Raw genomic sequence first — 18,072 nt, forward strand, 5'->3', positions numbered from 1 at the left:
GGCGCCTGGGCTTCTAGTCCAGCCCGACGCCTACAGATCCTGCGATGTGGGTCTGAGCACGTCTGCCCTCGGGAGTCCAACTCCTCTATTGCAAGGGAGCGGCCCTGGGGCGAGAACTCCAAGGTCCTACCAGGTGCTCACACTTAGTTCTCGGCACTAGGAACGTTTTCCAAAGACAGGAAGATCCCAAAGTAGTTCCCAGGAGTCATGGGTCAGCAGAACCACACGTGGACCCAGAGCTTCGTTCTTGCGGGTTTCGCCGCGCCCGGAAGCCTGCGGCCTCTGGCGTTCCTGGGCACCCTGTGCGTGTATGTCCTCACGCTGGCGGGCAACCTGTTCATCATCGTGCTGGTGCGGGCGGACGCGGGGCTGTCCACGCCCATGTACTTCTTCATCAGCGTCCTCTCCTTCCTGGAGCTCGGCTACGTCAGCACCACGGTGCCCGCGCTGCTGCGCACGTGGCTCCGGGGGCGCGCGCCCGTGCCGGCGGCTGGCTGCTTCGCCCAGCTGTACGTCTTCCACTCCCTGGGCATGACCGAGTGCCACCTGCTGGCGGTCATGGCGCTGGACCGCTACCTGGCCGTCTGCCGCCCGCTCCGCTACCACGCGCTCATGAGCAGACAGGTGCGGCTGTGGCTGGCGGGGGCCACGTGGGTGGCCGGCTTCTCGGCGGCCCTGGTGCCGGCCAGCCTCACAGCCCGTCTGCCCTTCTGCTTCAGAGAGGTGGCCCACTACTTCTGTGACCTGGCCCCACTGATGCGGTTGGCGTGTGCGGACACGGGCTGGCACGCCCGAGTCCATGGGGCAGTGATCGGTGTGGCCACTGGCTGCAACTTCGTGCTCATTGTAGGGCTCTACGGGGGAATCCTGAGGGCTGTGCTGAAGCTGCCGTCGGCGGCCAGCCGGGCCAAGGCCTTCTCCACCTGCTCCTCCCACGTGACCGTGGTGGCCCTCTTTTATGCCTCCGCCTTCACGGTGTATGTGGGGCCCCCTGAGAGCCGCTCCAAGGGCACTGACATGCACATGGCCCTGGTGTATGCCCTTCTCACCCCTTTCCTCAACCCCATCATCTACACCCTTCGCAACAAGGAGGTGAAGGAGGCGGTGAAGAGGGTCACCGTCAGGATCAGGACTATGTGGAAGGAACCCTGACAATCTCTATTGTCACAGCCCAGCTGCTCGGCCACAGTGGGAGCCAACTGGTCGGTCAGTCAGTCATCTGGTCCGAGTGACAGTCACCACCAGGGAACGAAGCCATCTGCTTATTTGTCAAACATGCTGCCAACGCCCACTCAGGAGGACATAGTCTGGGCTCATCAGACTTGGCAGATGTAGAGGGAAGGGACGTGTGTCTTTGATTCAGTTCCAATCTAGCAGGGGGAGAAACACCACGAAGGGGAAAGGGAAACAAAACAAAACAAAAAAATGGGCTCAATGCAAATGGTTTTGCTGAATTCCTAACCTGGGGAGAGAGCAGGCTCAATGCAAATGGTTTTGCTGAATTGTGCAACACTGGGGGGTAGGAAGAAAATCTAAAGCTAAGGGGGGAGGGGTGTCCCAGAGAAAGGATGGTGACAGAAATAGTTAACTGACCAATCTAGGCAGCACTGTTGGTTTCTAGCACGGCGCTTGGCATTCACTGATTTATGAACAAATAAATGAATAATGAGTGAACTCTTGAGAGTCAAATGCGTGTCAGACATCAAGTGCCCCTCTTATAACCCACAGGAAACAGGCTCTTACTTAGATCTCTCCAGTGCTCCAAATTCCCCTCGCCTTCAATTTACAATCTTTCCCCTCTTGCAACCTCCTGGGATCCTTCGCTCTAAACTAGAAAGTTTAGGTCCTCTGTAGTGCAGTTTCCCAACTGATACAAATAACCGGGATGCTGAGTAACTGGCCCCCTCCCGCAACACATGCCCTTTGAGGGAGCTGGAGTCCCGGTCTGGTTTCCTCCGGCAGAAGCAGCCTTTCTGTTCACCCAAGCGTTTCCGCAGATGGTGTCGATTTTTCTGTGTACTATGATGTGCGAAAAATGGTTGAGAAGCGATGCCTTATTGGGGTGAGTGCTGAAGGCAAGGCCTGGCTTTTTCCACTTCTCCCCTGGTGACACCTGGGTGAGACTAGCAGGAAAGACAGTGAGAACAAGCCAGCACTAACACCATAAGGGGCTATCGGCTCTGTACTGGGATCAGGGCTGACGTTCTATCAAGCAGATGGTTTGTCGTACCAGCTAAATGCACCCGGGAGCGCAGAAGGTGTTATTAATGACTGCTCTGTGATTCAGGTAAAATAAACTGGAGTCGTCTGGGGGCAAGCAAGGATGTACGACCATAGCAAATCACTAAACCAACATGGTTTTTTAAAATATATGTATAATTTCGTTGCTTCAACAAATAATATTCCTGAAGGGTTCAACAGTCAAAGCAGTCTTGCTAACCCACCTTCCCAACCCAACTGTTCCTTTCTATTCCTCATTTCCATGCCAATAGGAGACCACTTGTAACACTTCTCCCTGTAGGACCACAGTGTTTCTACATGCAAAACCCAGAAGATGAGAATATTTTATAATCTCCCATACTTAAGCATAAAGCCCCATACTCTATGCTCTGTCCCTCCTCCTTTGCTTTCCTTTTTCCTAATGAGAAATCGTGGAGATCTTTTCATTTCCTTGTGGAGACTGCTATCCCATTTTAAAATTAACCCCATAGTACTCCCATCCTGTGTTTAATCTCACTGGTCTTCCATTGAAGAACCCTTGGGTTGTTCCAGACTTTGCCTATTAAGTACAGAACTGCAAGGAAAACCTGTGTAAGTTTCACTCCCCACGTGTGCACACACATTCCCGGACGCTGTTCCTGGGCTGTAGTGCAAATGCATGTGATACAGGTAAATATTCCTAAATTTTCCCTGAACAGGATTATGTCATTTAGGTCTTCCATCAGCAGTGGATCAAAGTTTGTTTTCCCACAACAACGTCTATAAATTGTGTTTCTAAACCTCGGTCCTCAGTAAAATGAAAATTGTAGAAATATTGTCTCATTGTAGTTTTAACTTTCAAATTGATCTCATTGTGTATGAAGTTAAATTTTTTTCTTACATTTAAAAAACCTTATATATATTTTTAAAGATTTTATTCATTTATTTATCTGAGAGAGAAAGAGAGGTATGAGCAGGGGCAGAGGGAGAAACAGACCCTTACTGAGCAGGGAGCCCAATGTGGGTCTCGATCCCAGGACCCTGAGATCAGGACCTGAGCTGAAGGCAGACGCTTAACCGACTGAGCCACCCAGGTGTCCCAAAACCTAATATTTTTTTGTATATGACTGGCTGATATGAGGGTCTATCTCCCAAACTCTGCAGTAAACATCAGAAGGGAAAGGACTGTGTTTTATGCATCTCATTTTTCCCACTTCCTACATAAGGCCTAGGAATTAAAGATGTTTGAAAGATGTATTAAATAAAGGAATAAAATGAGTGACCATGATTTCCCATATTTCTCCCATTATTTTTGTGATACCTGATACAATTTTTCTAACCTTTAAGTCACCCTTTTTAAGAATGCCTTATACAGAAATACAGCACATAAAAATATTTAGACTAATAAAATTTAAAAATCACTTTTAAAGCCATTGCCTTAAAACAATGATTCATCTGTTCACTTTCAACTTCTAAGAAACATACACTTTTTCTAAATATTAACAATGATACTGTAAGGTTTTGAACACATTGAATCCTCCTTTTTTTCAGTTATGTTTTAGGCACAAATAACGGGATTGTAATCTTCCTGCCTGAATCATGAATGACTTGAGGGAAGCATGAATTTCTGTGTCTTTCTCGTGTTCCGTTCCTGATGCAGGGTAGATGTCAGGGAGGCACCCTCTCCTAAAAGGGGGTGACAAACAGGAGAAGAAACAGCTTTCTTGGCTTGGCAAAGCCTGTACGTGGAAGCCTTTGGCCCTTTCATGTATATTTTTATTTCTGTACTGCTGATTCCAGATAATGTCTACAAGTCTTATGCTTGGGTCTTTACAACCCACTGACAGCCTTCTAATCCTCTGAGTTAATGCCAAGACATGCAGGTGTACAACGAGGCTGTGGAAATGACCGTGCACGCCAGTTTCAGAGTCCGGCTTTCTAAATGGGGATGTGCGGATACAATGTGATGTGATATAGAGACAACAACAAGTAAGTATTAATGTGGCCACTCTCGGTACAGCATGATGATTCATTTGAAGAGCCTAGAGAGGGGACTAACTTATACGGACCCATGAAATGGGGCTAAAAGTGAAGAGTATTTTGGAATTTGGGACTGTGGAGGGTGCAGTAATTTAGTAGAAGGTCAGCTGCAACTCTCCACCTGGTGAGAGGTCAGGTCTTCACATGAGGAAGGACGCAGGCTCCATGCGGGCTGATTGTCGGAATACGTGAGAAGTTTTCCCCGGAGACTCTTCCAATCCAGAAATTGCATTAACACTCTCAAAGCAAATATCTTCTTTCCCTTTTGCTCAAAAGTCCTCAGCCCCAGCAGGAAGCTAGAAGGTTTAGTGACTCTGTCCACTTCCATGTTGATGTACTTGGTCACCTTAACAACTGTCTTCTCCCCACATTTGATTCCAAAAAATAAAGACATTCGGATCTATGAATGATTCAAATACATTATTTTCATTAGAGAAATGTTTTTCTTCTCTGATTGTTCTGAATTCCACATTCATTCCATAGATACTCACAGAGAAGTGCTCAGCTGAGGTCAGAGCTCAGATGCTAATCTCAAGGCTTTTGATGAAAATATTGAGGATATGAACACCTACAAAAGTAATCATGAAAGAGTAGATAAGCCTCACGAGGAAGTCCTGGGTAATCATAACAGAGGTGGTGTAAGTAATGGCGGCCATACTGGAGATGGAGACTTCGAACACGCTCTTAGAGAAGTGGAGTAGGTGTTCGATAAACCATGACTGACCCAGTGAATAATGAGAGGGACACACCAAGCATGACAACGTGGAGGCGGTGATGTTGGGCACAGAAGTGATAGTGCCTGTAAGGACTGTGCTCGTTTGGTGCCGAGATTAGGGGTGGTTGGCAAGGGAAGCTGGATAAGGAATCTCGTCGCAAGGAGAATTGTGAAAAGACTGAAAAGACAAAACTTCTGGGGCACTCAAGGTGTTACTGTCCATGTGTGCACGAGATTATGTGAGATGGGCTGTCTCTCCTCAGAGAAAGCTATACGGAACTTGCAAAAACTTGCAGTGGCCCACAGGAGACAGCGTCCCTGAGACTGGATTCTGAGCCCAACAATCAGGGTTGCAGGGTTGAGAGAAGTCACTTGAGAAATAGAGAAGATGTGCTTCACTTCCCTGTGCCCAACTTCCTGCCTCTGATGAACCCCTGGGGAGAGCTAGTTACACCCAGAAACCCTGGGGGAGCACACAGCAAGGAGCCCAGGGAGACCAGTGTGTCCGGGAACATGAGCTATAAGTGGGGGAGAGTGCTGGGGTGGAAAGGATGCTGAGAAATGCTATGAGAGTTAATGTCCTCCCAACAGTCAGATACTGGGCAGGGATGGGGCAGCAGAGGAGAGCACAGGGAAGCCGAGGACGAGGGGAGGGTGTTGATCCTTCCTAGGGGAGCCCCACTAGGGTGTGGGGTGTGGGAGGAGAACTCTGGGACCTCAGGGTAGATCACTTATCTCCACCCTCACCCCAAAACCATTTCTCAGTAGCTTTAGAGGACCACCGACTACCCAGGCTGCAAGTCCTTTGTAAGACATCTGTTTAAACTTTTTCATTTTAGAGAAGAGGAAGTTGAGGAAATGGTCAGGGTCAATGTTCATTTCGAGTTAGTGGCAACGCAAGTTTAGAAAGCCAATTCCAAGAGAGAGTGTTTTGTCTTATGCTACCGCCCTTCTAGACCAATACCATGGAGTCCTGACTTCATCCATTCACATGCACCTGCCTCAGGGCCTTCTTAGTGGGAACCCTTCCTCAGAATGCACCGTCTACTCACTGGTTCCTCTTCTGCCCTTTCCGTTCTGAGCTCTGAGGGGGCACTTCTCAGAGGACATTTCTCTCTTTCCCCACTGCTTCCTCCTCCAGCCTTTACTGAGAACATTCCTGAATTCCAGAGGGGCTCCCCCTGGGAGACCCAGCAGGCACATTTGAGAAAGTGTGTGTCCCCTTTTGCACGGTTTAGCACAGCTGACTGTTGGGTACAGGGGATCCAGCTGTGGGTGGTTTAGAGGATCGAGGGACATCTCATTTGGACCGTAAGGGGATGAGTGCGAGAATTTCCTGTCTCTCCTGTGTTCCGGTGGGGAGTGTGGGAGGAAACCCTGGGTCCCCACTCTAGGGGTACGTTCTGTCCCCCAGAAAAGCACCGGCTGCACCAGGAACCTGAACTCCACTCTGTCAGCAAGAGCGTGACATGCACACATCTCCTGCCCTCTGGCCTTCAGTTCCTCTTGGAAAGTGACAGGTGGAAAAGTGTGCTTGATGACAATTAAGTTGTTTTCAGGTTCATTCATTCCATACTTTTAGCTCTGGGGAAAGTTTTCAGGAAGGACAATTCCGAAGTTAGTTAATCTTCTGTCTTTGCCCCTTGTTCCCAGGAGTCATGGGTCAGCAGAACCACACGTGGACCCAGAGCTTCGTTCTTGTGGGTTTCGCCGCGCCCGGAAGCCTGCGGCCTCTGGCGTTCCTGGGCACCCTGTGCGTGTATGTCCTCACGCTGGCGGGCAACCTGTTCATCATCGTGCTGGTGCGGGCGGACGCGGGGCTGTCCACGCCCATGTACTTCTTCATCAGCGTCCTCTCCTTCCTGGAGCTCGGCTACGTCAGCACCACGGTGCCCGCGCTGCTGCGCACGTGGCTCCGGGGGCGCGCGCCCGTGCCGGCGGCTGGCTGCTTCGCCCAGCTGTACGTCTTCCACTCCCTGGGCATGACCGAGTGCCACCTGCTGGCGGTCATGGCGCTGGACCGCTACCTGGCCGTCTGCCGCCCGCTCCGCTACCACGCGCTCATGAGCAGACAGGTGCGGCTGTGGCTGGCGGGGGCCACGTGGGTGGCCGGCTTCTCGGCGGCCCTGGTGCCGGCCAGCCTCACAGCCCGTCTGCCCTTCTGCTTCAGAGAGGTGGCCCACTACTTCTGTGACCTGGCCCCACTGATGCGGTTGGCGTGTGCGGACACGGGCTGGCACGCCCGAGTCCATGGGGCAGTGATCGGTGTGGCCACTGGCTGCAACTTCGTGCTCATTGTAGGGCTCTACGGGGGAATCCTGAGGGCTGTGCTGAAGCTGCCGTCGGCGGCCAGCCGGGCCAAGGCCTTCTCCACCTGCTCCTCCCACGTGACCGTGGTGGCCCTCTTTTATGCCTCCGCCTTCACGGTGTATGTGGGGCCCCCTGAGAGCCGCTCCAAGGGCACTGACATGCACATGGCCCTGGTGTATGCCCTTCTCACCCCTTTCCTCAACCCCATCATCTACACCCTTCGCAACAAGGAGGTGAAGGAGGCGGTGAAGAGGGTCACCGTCAGGATCAGGACTATGTGGAAGGAACCCTGACAATCTCTATTGTCACAGCCCAGCTGCTCGGCCACAGTGGGAGCCAACTGGTCGGTCAGTCAGTCATCTGGTCCGAGTGACAGTCACCACCAGGGAACGAAGCCATCTGCTTATTTGTCAAACATGCTGCCAACGCCCACTCAGGAGGACATAGTCTGGGTTCATCAGACTTGGCAGATGTAGAGGGAAGGGACGTGTGTCTTTGATTCAGTTCCAATCTAGCAGGGGGAGAAACACCACGAAGGGGAAAGGGAAACAAAACAAAACAAAAAAATGGGCTCAATGCAAATGGTTTTGCTGAATTCCTAACCTGGGGAGAGAGCAGGCTCAATGCAAATGGTTTTGCTGAATTGTGCAACACTGGGGGGTAGGAAGAAAATCTAAAGCTAAGGGGGGAGGGGTGTCCCAGAGAAAGGATGGTGACAGAAATAGTTAACTGACCAATCTAGGCAGCACTGTTGGTTTCTAGCACGGCGCTTGGCATTCACTGATTTATGAACGAATAAATGAATAATGAGTGAACTCTTGAGAGTCAAATGCGTGTCAGACATCAAGTGCCCCTCTTATAACCCACAGGAGACAGGCTCTTACTTAGATCTCTTCAGTGCTGCAAATTCCCCTCGCCTTCAATTTACAATCTTTCCCCTCTTGCAACCTCCTGGGATCCTTCGCTCTAAACTAGAAAGTTTAGGTCCTCTGTAGTGCAGTTTCCCAACTGATACAAATAACCGGGGTGCTGAGTAACTGGCCCCCTCCCGCAACACATGCCCTTTGAGGGAGCTGGAGTCCCGGTCTGGTTTCCTCCGGCAGAAGCAGCCTTTCTGTTCACCCAAGCGTTTCCGCAGATGGTGTCGATTTTTCTGTGTACTATGATGTGCGAAAAATGGTTAAGAAGCGATGCCTTATTGGGGTGAGTGCTGAAGGCAAGGCCTGGCTTTTTCCACTTCTCCCCTGGTGACACCTGGGTGAGACTAGCAGGAAAGACAGTGAGAACAAGCCAGCACTAACACCATAAGGGGCTATCGGCTCTGTACTGGGATCAGGGCTGACGTTCTATCAAGCAGATGGTTTGTCGTACCAGCTAAATGCACCCGGGAGCGCAGAAGGTGTTATTAATGACTGCTCTGTGATTCAGGTAAAATAAACTGGAGTCGTCTGGGGGCAAGCAAGGATGTACGACCATAGCAAATCACTGAACCAACATGGTTTTTTAAAATATATGTATAATTTCGTTGCTTCAACAAATAATATTCCTGAGNTGTGGAAGGAACCCTGACAATCTCTATTGTCACAGCCCAGCTGCTCGGCCACAGTGGGAGCCAACTGGTCGGTCAGTCAGTCATCTGGTCCGAGTGACAGTCACCACCAGGGAACGAAGCCATCTGCTTATTTGTCAAACATGCTGCCAACGCCCACTCAGGAGGACATAGTCTGGGTTCATCAGACTTGGCAGATGTAGAGGGAAGGGACGTGTGTCTTTGATTCAGTTCCAATCTAGCAGGGGGAGAAACACCACGAAGGGGAAAGGGAAACAAAACAAAACAAAAAAATGGGCTCAATGCAAATGGTTTTGCTGAATTCCTAACCTGGGGAGAGAGCAGGCTCAATGCAAATGGTTTTGCTGAATTGTGCAACACTGGGGGGTAGGAAGAAAATCTAAAGCTAAGGGGGGAGGGGTGTCCCAGAGAAAGGATGGTGACAGAAATAGTTAACTGACCAATCTAGGCAGCACTGTTGGTTTCTAGCACGGCGCTTGGCATTCACTGATTTATGAACGAATAAATGAATAATGAGTGAACTCTTGAGAGTCAAATGCATGTCAGACATCAAGTGCCCCTCTTATAACCCACAGGAGACAGGCTCTTACTTAGATCTCTTCAGTGCTGCAAATTCCCCTCGCCTTCAATTTACAATCTTTCCCCTCTTGCAACCTCCTGGGATCCTTCGCTCTAAACTAGAAAGTTTAGGTCCTCTGTAGTGCAGTTTCCCAACTGATACAAATAACCGGGGTGCTGAGTAACTGGCCCCCTCCCGCAACACATGCCCTTTGAGGGAGCTGGAGTCCCGGTCTGGTTTCCTCCGGCAGAAGCAGCCTTTCTGTTCACCCAAGCGTTTCCGCAGATGGTGTCGATTTTTCTGTGTACTATGATGTGCGAAAAATGGTTGAGAAGCGATGCCTTATTGGGGTGAGTGCTGAAGGCAAGGCCTGGCTTTTTCCACTTCTCCCCTGGTGACACCTGGGTGAGACTAGCAGGAAAGACAGTGAGAACAAGCCAGCACTAACACCATAAGGGGCTATCGGCTCTGTACTGGGATCAGGGCTGACGTTCTATCAAGCAGATGGTTTGTCGTACCAGCTAAATGCACCCGGGAGCGCAGAAGGTGTTATTAATGACTGCTCTGTGATTCAGGTAAAATAAACTGGAGTCGTCTGGGGGCAAGCAAGGATGTACGACCATAGCAAATCACTAAACCAACATGGTTTTTTAAAATATATGTATAATTTCGTTGCTTCAACAAATAATATTCCTGAAGGGTTCAACAGTCAAAGCAGTCTTGCTAACCCACCTTCCCAACCCAACTGTTCCTTTCTATTCCTCATTTCCATGCCAATAGGAGACCACTTGTAACACTTCTCCCTGTAGGACCACAGTGTTTCTACATGCAAAACCCAGAAGATGAGAATATTTTATAATCTCCCATACTTAAGCATAAAGCCCCATACTCTATGCTCTGTCCCTCCTCCTTTGCTTTCCTTTTTCCTAATGAGAAATCGTGGAGATCTTTTCATTTCCTTGTGGAGACTGCTATCCCATTTTAAAATTAACCCCATAGTACTCCATCCTGTGTTTAATCTCACTGGTCTTCCATTGAAGAACCCTTGGGTTGTTCCAGACTTTGCCTATTAAGTACAGAACTGCAAGGAAAACCTGTGTAAGTTTCACTCCCCACGTGTGCACACACATTCCCGGACGCTGCTCCTGGGCTGTAGTGCAAATGCATGTGATACGGGTAAATATTCCTAAATTTTCCCTGAACAGGATTATGTCATTTAGGTCTTCCATCAGCAGTGGATCAAAGTTTGTTTTCCCACAACAACGTCTATAAATTGTGTTTCTAAACCTCGGTCCTCAGTAAAATGAAAATTGTAGAAATATTGTCTCATTGTAGTTTTAACTTTCAAATTGATCTCATTGTGTATGAAGTTAAATTTTTTTCTTACATTTAAAAAACCTTATATATATTTTTAAAGATTTTATTCATTTATTTATCTGAGAGAGAAAGAGAGGTATGAGCAGGGGCAGAGGGAGAAACAGACCCTTACTGAGCAGGGAGCCCAATGCGGGTCTCGATCCCAGGACCCTGAGATCAGGACCTGAGCTGAAGGCAGACGCTTAACCAACTGAGCCACCCAGGTGTCCCAAAACCTAATATTTTTTTGTATATGACTGGCTGATATGAGGGTCTATCTCCCAAACTCCGCAGTAAACATCAGAAGGGAAAGGACTGTGTTTTATGCATCTCATTTTCCCCACTTCCTACATAAGGCCTAGGAATTAAAGATGTTTGAAAGATGTATTAAATAAAGGAATAAAATGAGTGACCATGATTTCCCATATTTCTCCCATTATTTTTGTGATACCTGATACAATTTTTCTAACCTTTAAGTCACCCTTTTTAAGAATGCCTTATACAGAAATACAGCACATAAAAATATTTAGACTAATAAAATTTAAAAATCACTTTTAAAGCCATTGCCTTAAAACAATGATTCATCTGTTCACTTTCAACTTCTAAGAAACATACACTTTTTCTAAATATTAACAATGATACTGTAAGGTTTTGAACACATTGACGACTCCTTTTTTTCAGTTATGTTTTAGGCACAAATAACGGGATGTAATCTTCCTGCCCGAATCATGAATGACTTGAGGGAAGCATGAATTTCTGTGTCTTTCTCGTGTTCCGTTCCTGATGCAGGGTAGATGTCAGGGAGGCACCCTCTCCTAAAAGGGGGTGACAAACAGGAGAAGAAACAGCTTTCTTGGCTTGGCAAAGCCTGTACGTGGAAGCCTTTGGCCCTTTCGTGTATATTTTTATTTCTGTACTGCTGATTCCAGATAATGTCTACAAGTCTTATGCTTGGGTCTTTACAACCCACTGACAGCCTTCTAATCCTCTGAGTTAATGCCAAGACATGCAGGTGTACAACGAGGCTGTGGAAATGACCGTGCACGCCAGAGTCCGGCTTTCTAAATGGGGATANCCTGATGCAGGGTAGATGTCAGGGAGGCACCCTCTCCTAAAAGGGGGTGACAAACAGGAGAAGAAACAGCTTTCTTGGCTTGGCAAAGCCTGTACGTGGAAGCCTTTGGCCCTTTCGTGTATATTTTTATTTCTGTACTGCTGATTCCAGATAATGTCTACAAGTCTTATGCTTGGGTCTTTACAACCCACTGACAGCCTTCTAATCCTCTGAGTTAATGCCAAGACATGCAGGTGTACAACGAGGCTGTGGAAATGACCGTGCACGCCAGTTTCAGAGTCCGGCTTTCTAAATGGGGATATGCGGATACAATGTGATGTGATATAGAGACAACAACAAGTAAGTATTAATGTGGCCACTCTCGGTACAGCATGATGATTCATTTGAAGAGCCTAGAGAGGGGACTAACTTATACGGACCCATGAAATGGGGCTAAAAGTGAAGAGTATTTTGGAATTTGGGACTGTGGAGGGTGCAGTAATTTAGTAGAAGGTCAGCTGCAACTCTCCACCTGGTGAGAGGTCAGGTCTTCACATGAGGAAGGACGCAGGCTCCATGCGGGCTGATTGTCGGAATACGTGAGAAGTTTTCCCCGGAGACTCTTCCAATCCAGAAATTGCATTAACACTCTCAAAGCAAATATCTTCTTTCCCTTTTGCTCAAAAGTCCTCAGCCCCAGCAGGAAGCTAGAAGGTTTAGTGACTCTGTCCACTTCCATGTTGATGTACTTGGTCACCTTAACAACTGTCTTCTCCCCACATTTGATTCCAAAAAATAAAGACATTCGGATCTATGAATGATTCAAATACATTATTTTCGTTAGAGAAATGTTTTTCTTCTCTGATTGTTCTGAATTCCACATTCATTCCATAGATACTCACAGAGAAGTGCTCAGCTGAGGTCAGAGCTCAGATGCTAATCTCAAGGCTTTTGATGAAAATATTGAGGATATGAACACCTACAAAAGTAATCATGAAAGAGTAGATAAGCCTCACGAGGAAGTCCTGGGTAATCATAACAGAGGTGGTGTAAGTAATGGCGGCCATACTGGAGATGGAGACTTCGAACACGCTCTTAGAGAAGTGGAGTAGGTGTTCGATAAACCATGACTGACCCAGTGAATAATGAGAGGGACACACCAAGCATGACAACGTGGAGGCGGTGATGTTGGGCACAGAAGTGATAGTGTCTGTAAGGACTGTGCTCGTTTGGTGCCGAGATTAGGGGTGGTTGGCAAGGGAAGCTGGATAAGGAATCTCGTCGCAAGGAGAATTGTGAAAAGACTGAAAAGACAAAACTTCTGGGGCACTCAAGGTGTTACTGTCCATGTGTGCACAAGATTATGTGAGATGGGCTGTCTCTCCTCAGAGAAAGCTATACGGAACTTGCAAAAACTTGCAGTGGCCCACAGGAGACAGCGTCCCTGAGACTGGATTCTGAGCCCAACAATCAGGGTTGCAGGGTTGAGAGAAGTCACTTGAGAAATAGAGAAGATGTGCTTCACTTCCCTGTGCCCAACTTCCTGCCTCTGAGGAACCCCTGGGGAGAGCTAGTTACACCCAGAAACCCTGGGGGAGCACACAGCAAGGAGCCCAGGGAGACCAGTGTGTCCGGGAACATGAGCTATAAGTGGGGGAGAGTGCTGGGGTGGAAAGGATGCTGAGAAGGATGCTATGAGAGTTAATGTCCTCCCAACAGTCAGATACTGGGCAGGGATGGGGCAGCAGAGGAGAGCACAGGGAAGCCGAGGACGAGGGGAGGGCATTGATCCTTCCTAGGGGAGCCCCACTAGGGTGTGGGGTGTGGGAGGAGAACTCTGGGACCTTAGGGTAGATCACTTATCTCCACCCTCACCCCAAAACCATTTCTCAGTAGCTTTAGAGGACCACCGACTACCCAGGCTGCAAGTCCTTTGTAAGACATCTGTTTAAACTTTTTCATTTTAGAGAAGAGGAAGTTGAGGAAATGGTCAGGGTCAATGTTCATTTCGAGTTAGTGGCAACACAAGTTTAGAAAGCCAATTCCAAGAGAGAGTGTTTTGTCTTATGCTACCGCCCTTCTAGACCAATACCATGGAGTCCTGACTTCATCCATTCACATGCACCTGCCTCAGGGCCTTCTTAGTGGGAACCCTTCCTCAGAATGCACCGTCTACTCACTGGTTCCTCTTCTGCCCTTTCCGTTCTGAGCTCTGAGGGGGCACTTCTCAGAGGACATTTCTCTCTTTCCCCACTGCTTCCTCCTCCAGCCTTTACTGAGAACATTCCTGAATTCCAGAGGGGCTCCCCCTGGGAGACCCAGCAGGCACATTTGAGAAAGTGTGTGTCCCCTTTTGCACGGTTTAGCACAGCTGACTGTTGGGTACAGGGGATCCAGCTGTGGGTGGTTTAGAGGATCGAGGGACATCTCATTTGGACCGTAAGGGGATGAATGCGAGAATTTCCTGTCTCTCCTGTGTTCCGGTGGGGAGTGTGGGAGGAAACCCTGGGTCCCCACTCTAGGGGTACGTTCTGTCCCCCAGAAAAGCACCGGCTGCACCAGGAACCTGAACTCCACTCTGTCAGCAAGAGCGTGACATGCACACATCTCCTGCCCTCTGGCCTTCAGTTCCTCTTGGAAAGTGACAGGTGGAAAAGTGTGCTTGATGACAATTAAGTTGTTTTCAGGTTCATTCATTCCATACTTTTAGCTCTGGGGAAAGTTTTCAGGAAGGACAATTCCGAAGTTAGTTAATCTTCTGTCTTTGCCCCTTGTTCCCAGGAGTCATGGGTCAGCAGAACCACACGTGGACCCAGAGCTTCGTTCTTGTGGGTTTCGCCGCGCCCGGAAGCCTGCGGCCTCTGGCGTTCCTGGGCACCCTGTGCGTGTATGTCCTCACGCTGGCGGGCAACCTGTTCATCATCGTGCTGGTGCGGGCGGACGCGGGGCTGTCCACGCCCATGTACTTCTTCATCAGCGTCCTCTCCTTCCTGGAGCTCGGCTACGTCAGCACCACGGTGCCCGCGCTGCTGCGCACGTGGCTCCGGGGGCGCGCGCCCGTGCCGGCGGCTGGCTGCTTCGCCCAGCTGTACGTCTTCCACTCCCTGGGCATGACCGAGTGCCACCTGCTGGCGGTCATGGCGCTGGACCGCTACCTGGCCGTCTGCCGCCCGCTCCGCTACCACGCGCTCATGAGCAGACAGGTGCGGCTGTGGCTGGCGGGGGCCACGTGGGTGGCCGGCTTCTCGGCGGCCCTGGTGCCGGCCAGCCTCACAGCCCGTCTGCCCTTCTGCTTCAGAGAGGTGGCCCACTACTTCTGTGACCTGGCCCCACTGATGCGGCTGGCGTGTGTGGACACGGGCTGGCACGCCCGAGTATATACTGTAGTGATTGGCGTGGTCAACACAGGCAACTTTGTGCTCATTGTAGGGCTCTACGGGGGAATCCTGAGGGCTGTGCTGAAGCTGCCGTCGGCGGCCAGCCGGGCCAAGGCCTTCTCCACCTGCTCCTCCCACATGACCGTGGTGGCCCTGTTCTTTGGCTCTGCCTTTGTTGTCTATATGGGGCCAGCTGGGAGTCATGCTGAGGGCACAGATAAGAGTATCGCCTTGGTGTATGCCCTTCTCACCCCTTGCCTCAACCCCATCATCTATACCCTTCGCAACAAGGAGGTGAAGGAGGCTGTCCGAAGGGTCACCCAGAGGATTAGGGCTATGTGGAAGGGACCCTGAGGACCTCTAGAGTCATTTGGTGACTGTAGGATTTAGTTGGTTAGTCGGTCAAAAAACCAATCAAATAATGTTTTCAAACACACTCCGTATTCTAATTCAAGTGGACTGAGTCTTGGATGGAGGAAAACTGAGAACATTGTAGAGATCACAGAGACGTGGCCTCTGAACACATACCTACCCAGTAAGGATGGAAGGACACATCTGAGGAAAAATAACTGAGAATAAGGATGTCGGTGCAGATACGTAGGCAAACTTGGAACTTTGAGTGATGGAACTGCGTTTGGAAGAATTTGGGAGAACAAACGCTGACTTGGGATTATGCTCAGGATGGGATTCCTGGAGAAGCTCCGAGAAAGGAGGGAAACAAGGTTAGCAAAGAAAAATGAACGAACTTCTCAGGTGAATGTGTGTGGATTGGAAAGCCGTGGGATGATGGCTCGTAGCGGCGCGCGGCTCCATGTCCCCGGAACCCCGCAGTACAGGAAAGTGAAGCTGGAGCTGGGAATTTGTTCCCTAAAGGGGAAGATGGGGGTTAGAGATGAGGGTGCCGGGGGTGCTGATGGTTAGAAGTGAGTCACAGAAATATGCCCTGCTCTGTGAGTTTGAGATCGTCCGTTGGTCATCCGGGCAACATCACGGGTGGAGTCCTGTGAGCGCCGTGCTGGCTCTGGGAACCAAGAGGAGATAATAAAAAGGCATGATTTCTGTTTTCAGAGAGTTTGCAGTTTTGTTTTGAAGATTCTGTCCTCCCTCTCCCTCGCTCCCACCCTCCCACTTCTTCCCACGCCCCCCACCACCATCACCACCTCTATCACCACCAGTGATATATTGACTAATATCAAGAAATAAATATCTCCCTTTTGTTCTATGTGCCTCGATGGTGGTGGAAGGTCATGAAAGGGAGGGAAGCAGCACTCGATTGGCAGAAAGGGACTGAGGGAAAGTAAAGTAGCTTCACAGATGTTGATTCTGATCCTTCCCCAAGCCTCAGACCTTGGAATCCTAATCTCATGGGGACCTAGTTGGGCTTCTGTGGAAGTTCCCTTCAGACCAGACTTGGAAGTGTAGGGTCCTCATAGGGGACGCCTTGTCTCAGGACAACATGGCAGCAGCTCTACTGAAAACACAAAAAGAAAGCTTATTTTTGAAATAATTCTGGGCAGCATTTTAAACAATGATAGAGTGAATGAGTTTTGGGTTTCCTGTTTTCCCCTAATGATGTTGAGATACTTTATTTCTAATGCAAGGATGACTTGGTGTTCATTTTAACCTGTTTTCCTGGAAGGAAAATGTATGGAGGGTGACATACAATAGCACTGACCTCCCTCCCCAATCAGTAATCCTCACATAGAATGTTTGGGAATTCCCACTTATTAAATGAAGATGAACTGTCCAACTTGAGGTTTTTCTAAGGACAATGTAGCCTTGGTCTCTGGTCAATTTTCCCTGACCGTCCAGCCCAGATCTGGACTATATTCTCTGCTCTGACCTTTGCGGGGGGGTCTTAAGTAAGAAGAAACTCATTTTGATATTATTAAACCCTGAAAGCTAATCTTATGGAAAGTCACAACAACAGCAGAAATCGAACCTGTGACCCTGTCCTGTCCCCAGTCAAAGCAATTGATGCTTTCTTGCGGGAGTGGATGGGGGACCAGAGGGGAGTGCCCCGGTGAGACAAGGGGACAAGGTTCAAGCTAGGTTAAGCCAACATAGAACATCTGAAGACTCGGAACAGACACCATCTGGAAGTAGGTGAACCTCTGGGTTAGGCAAGGGCCTAGGCAGCCATCTGCTCAGAATCCCTCTGTTTTTACAGAAGATAAAACTGAAGTCAGTAGGGGCGCCTGGGTGGCGCAGTCGTTGAGCGTCTGCCTTCGGCTCAGGGCGTGATCCCGGCGTTTCGGGATCGAGCCCCATGTCAGGCTTCTCCACTGGGAGCCTGCTTCTTCCTCTCCACTCCCCCTGCTTGTGTTCCCTCTCTTGCTGGCTGTCTCTCTCTGTCTAATAAATAAATAAATCTTTAAAAAAAAAAAAACTGAAGTCAGTAGGTGGGAAATAACCTGACCAAGTTACATGGGAATTTAGAAATAGGCTAGGAATGGACAGTACTAAGGGTTTCTAACCCTTCCCACCATATCACCAGGCCACATGGCCGCTAAGTTGCCATGCTGACCTGAAACAGAAGGTCTGTGGCCTTGACCGAGTGCCACACAGCAGGAGAAGTGGTCTGTGGTGTGCAAATTCGGTAGGTCATGGCGGTCTTCTGGGGTCCTGCCCATCTCTCCCACAGAGTAAATGTCCCACTTACAGAGAACGTGGCCTGCCATGGGGCACATACAAAGCTTTCTCTGGCCAGCTTTCGGCCCCGGGCATCCTGCTGTTTCTACTTTGTCTTCCAGAGGTAGGAGTGGGTTCCCTCCCCCATGGAACCATCATGCCCCTGTCTAACCCCACAATCTCTTACGCAGACATGCCATTTATACTGGAGCATTTTGTGTCCATTTTCTCATTACATTTCCCACAGCAGGAAAGTGGATG

The 18,072-nt window shown here is 49.4% G+C and overlaps 3 protein-coding genes across 3 annotated transcripts; all 3 read left to right on the top strand.

Moving 5' to 3' along the window:
• The first annotated feature begins 207 nt into the window (after window positions 1–207).
• On the top strand, window positions 208–1,152 carry LOC117803539 (olfactory receptor 6N2-like). Its single transcript, XM_034667675.1, has one exon. The coding sequence runs from the start codon at window positions 208–210 to the stop codon at window positions 1,150–1,152; it is 945 nt and encodes a 314-aa protein (XP_034523566.1).
• Window positions 1,153–6,612: 5,460 nt separating this feature from the next.
• On the top strand, window positions 6,613–7,557 carry LOC100475093 (olfactory receptor 6N2). The gene has a single exon (XM_002927270.3). The coding sequence runs from the start codon at window positions 6,613–6,615 to the stop codon at window positions 7,555–7,557; it is 945 nt and encodes a 314-aa protein (XP_002927316.1).
• A 7,032-nt stretch (window positions 7,558–14,589) lies between these two features.
• On the top strand, window positions 14,590–15,534 carry LOC100474837 (olfactory receptor 6N2). The gene has a single exon (XM_002927269.3). It carries the CDS (start codon window positions 14,590–14,592, stop codon window positions 15,532–15,534), a length of 945 nt encoding a protein of 314 aa, XP_002927315.1.
• The last annotated feature ends 2,538 nt before the right edge of the window (window positions 15,535–18,072 follow it).

This window comes from Ailuropoda melanoleuca, chromosome 8 (genome assembly GCF_002007445.2).
Source record: "Ailuropoda melanoleuca isolate Jingjing chromosome 8, ASM200744v2, whole genome shotgun sequence".
Lineage (NCBI taxonomy): Eukaryota > Metazoa > Chordata > Mammalia > Carnivora > Ursidae > Ailuropoda > Ailuropoda melanoleuca.

Bases quoted from the DNA above. Each gene is read 5' to 3' on its own strand.
- LOC117803539 (XM_034667675.1), top strand. From the start codon at position 208: ATGGGTCAGCAGAACCACACGTGGACCCAGAGCTTCGTTCTTGCGGGT.
- LOC100474837 (XM_002927269.3), top strand. From the start codon at position 14,590: ATGGGTCAGCAGAACCACACGTGGACCCAGAGCTTCGTTCTTGTGGGT.
- LOC100475093 (XM_002927270.3), top strand. From the start codon at position 6,613: ATGGGTCAGCAGAACCACACGTGGACCCAGAGCTTCGTTCTTGTGGGT.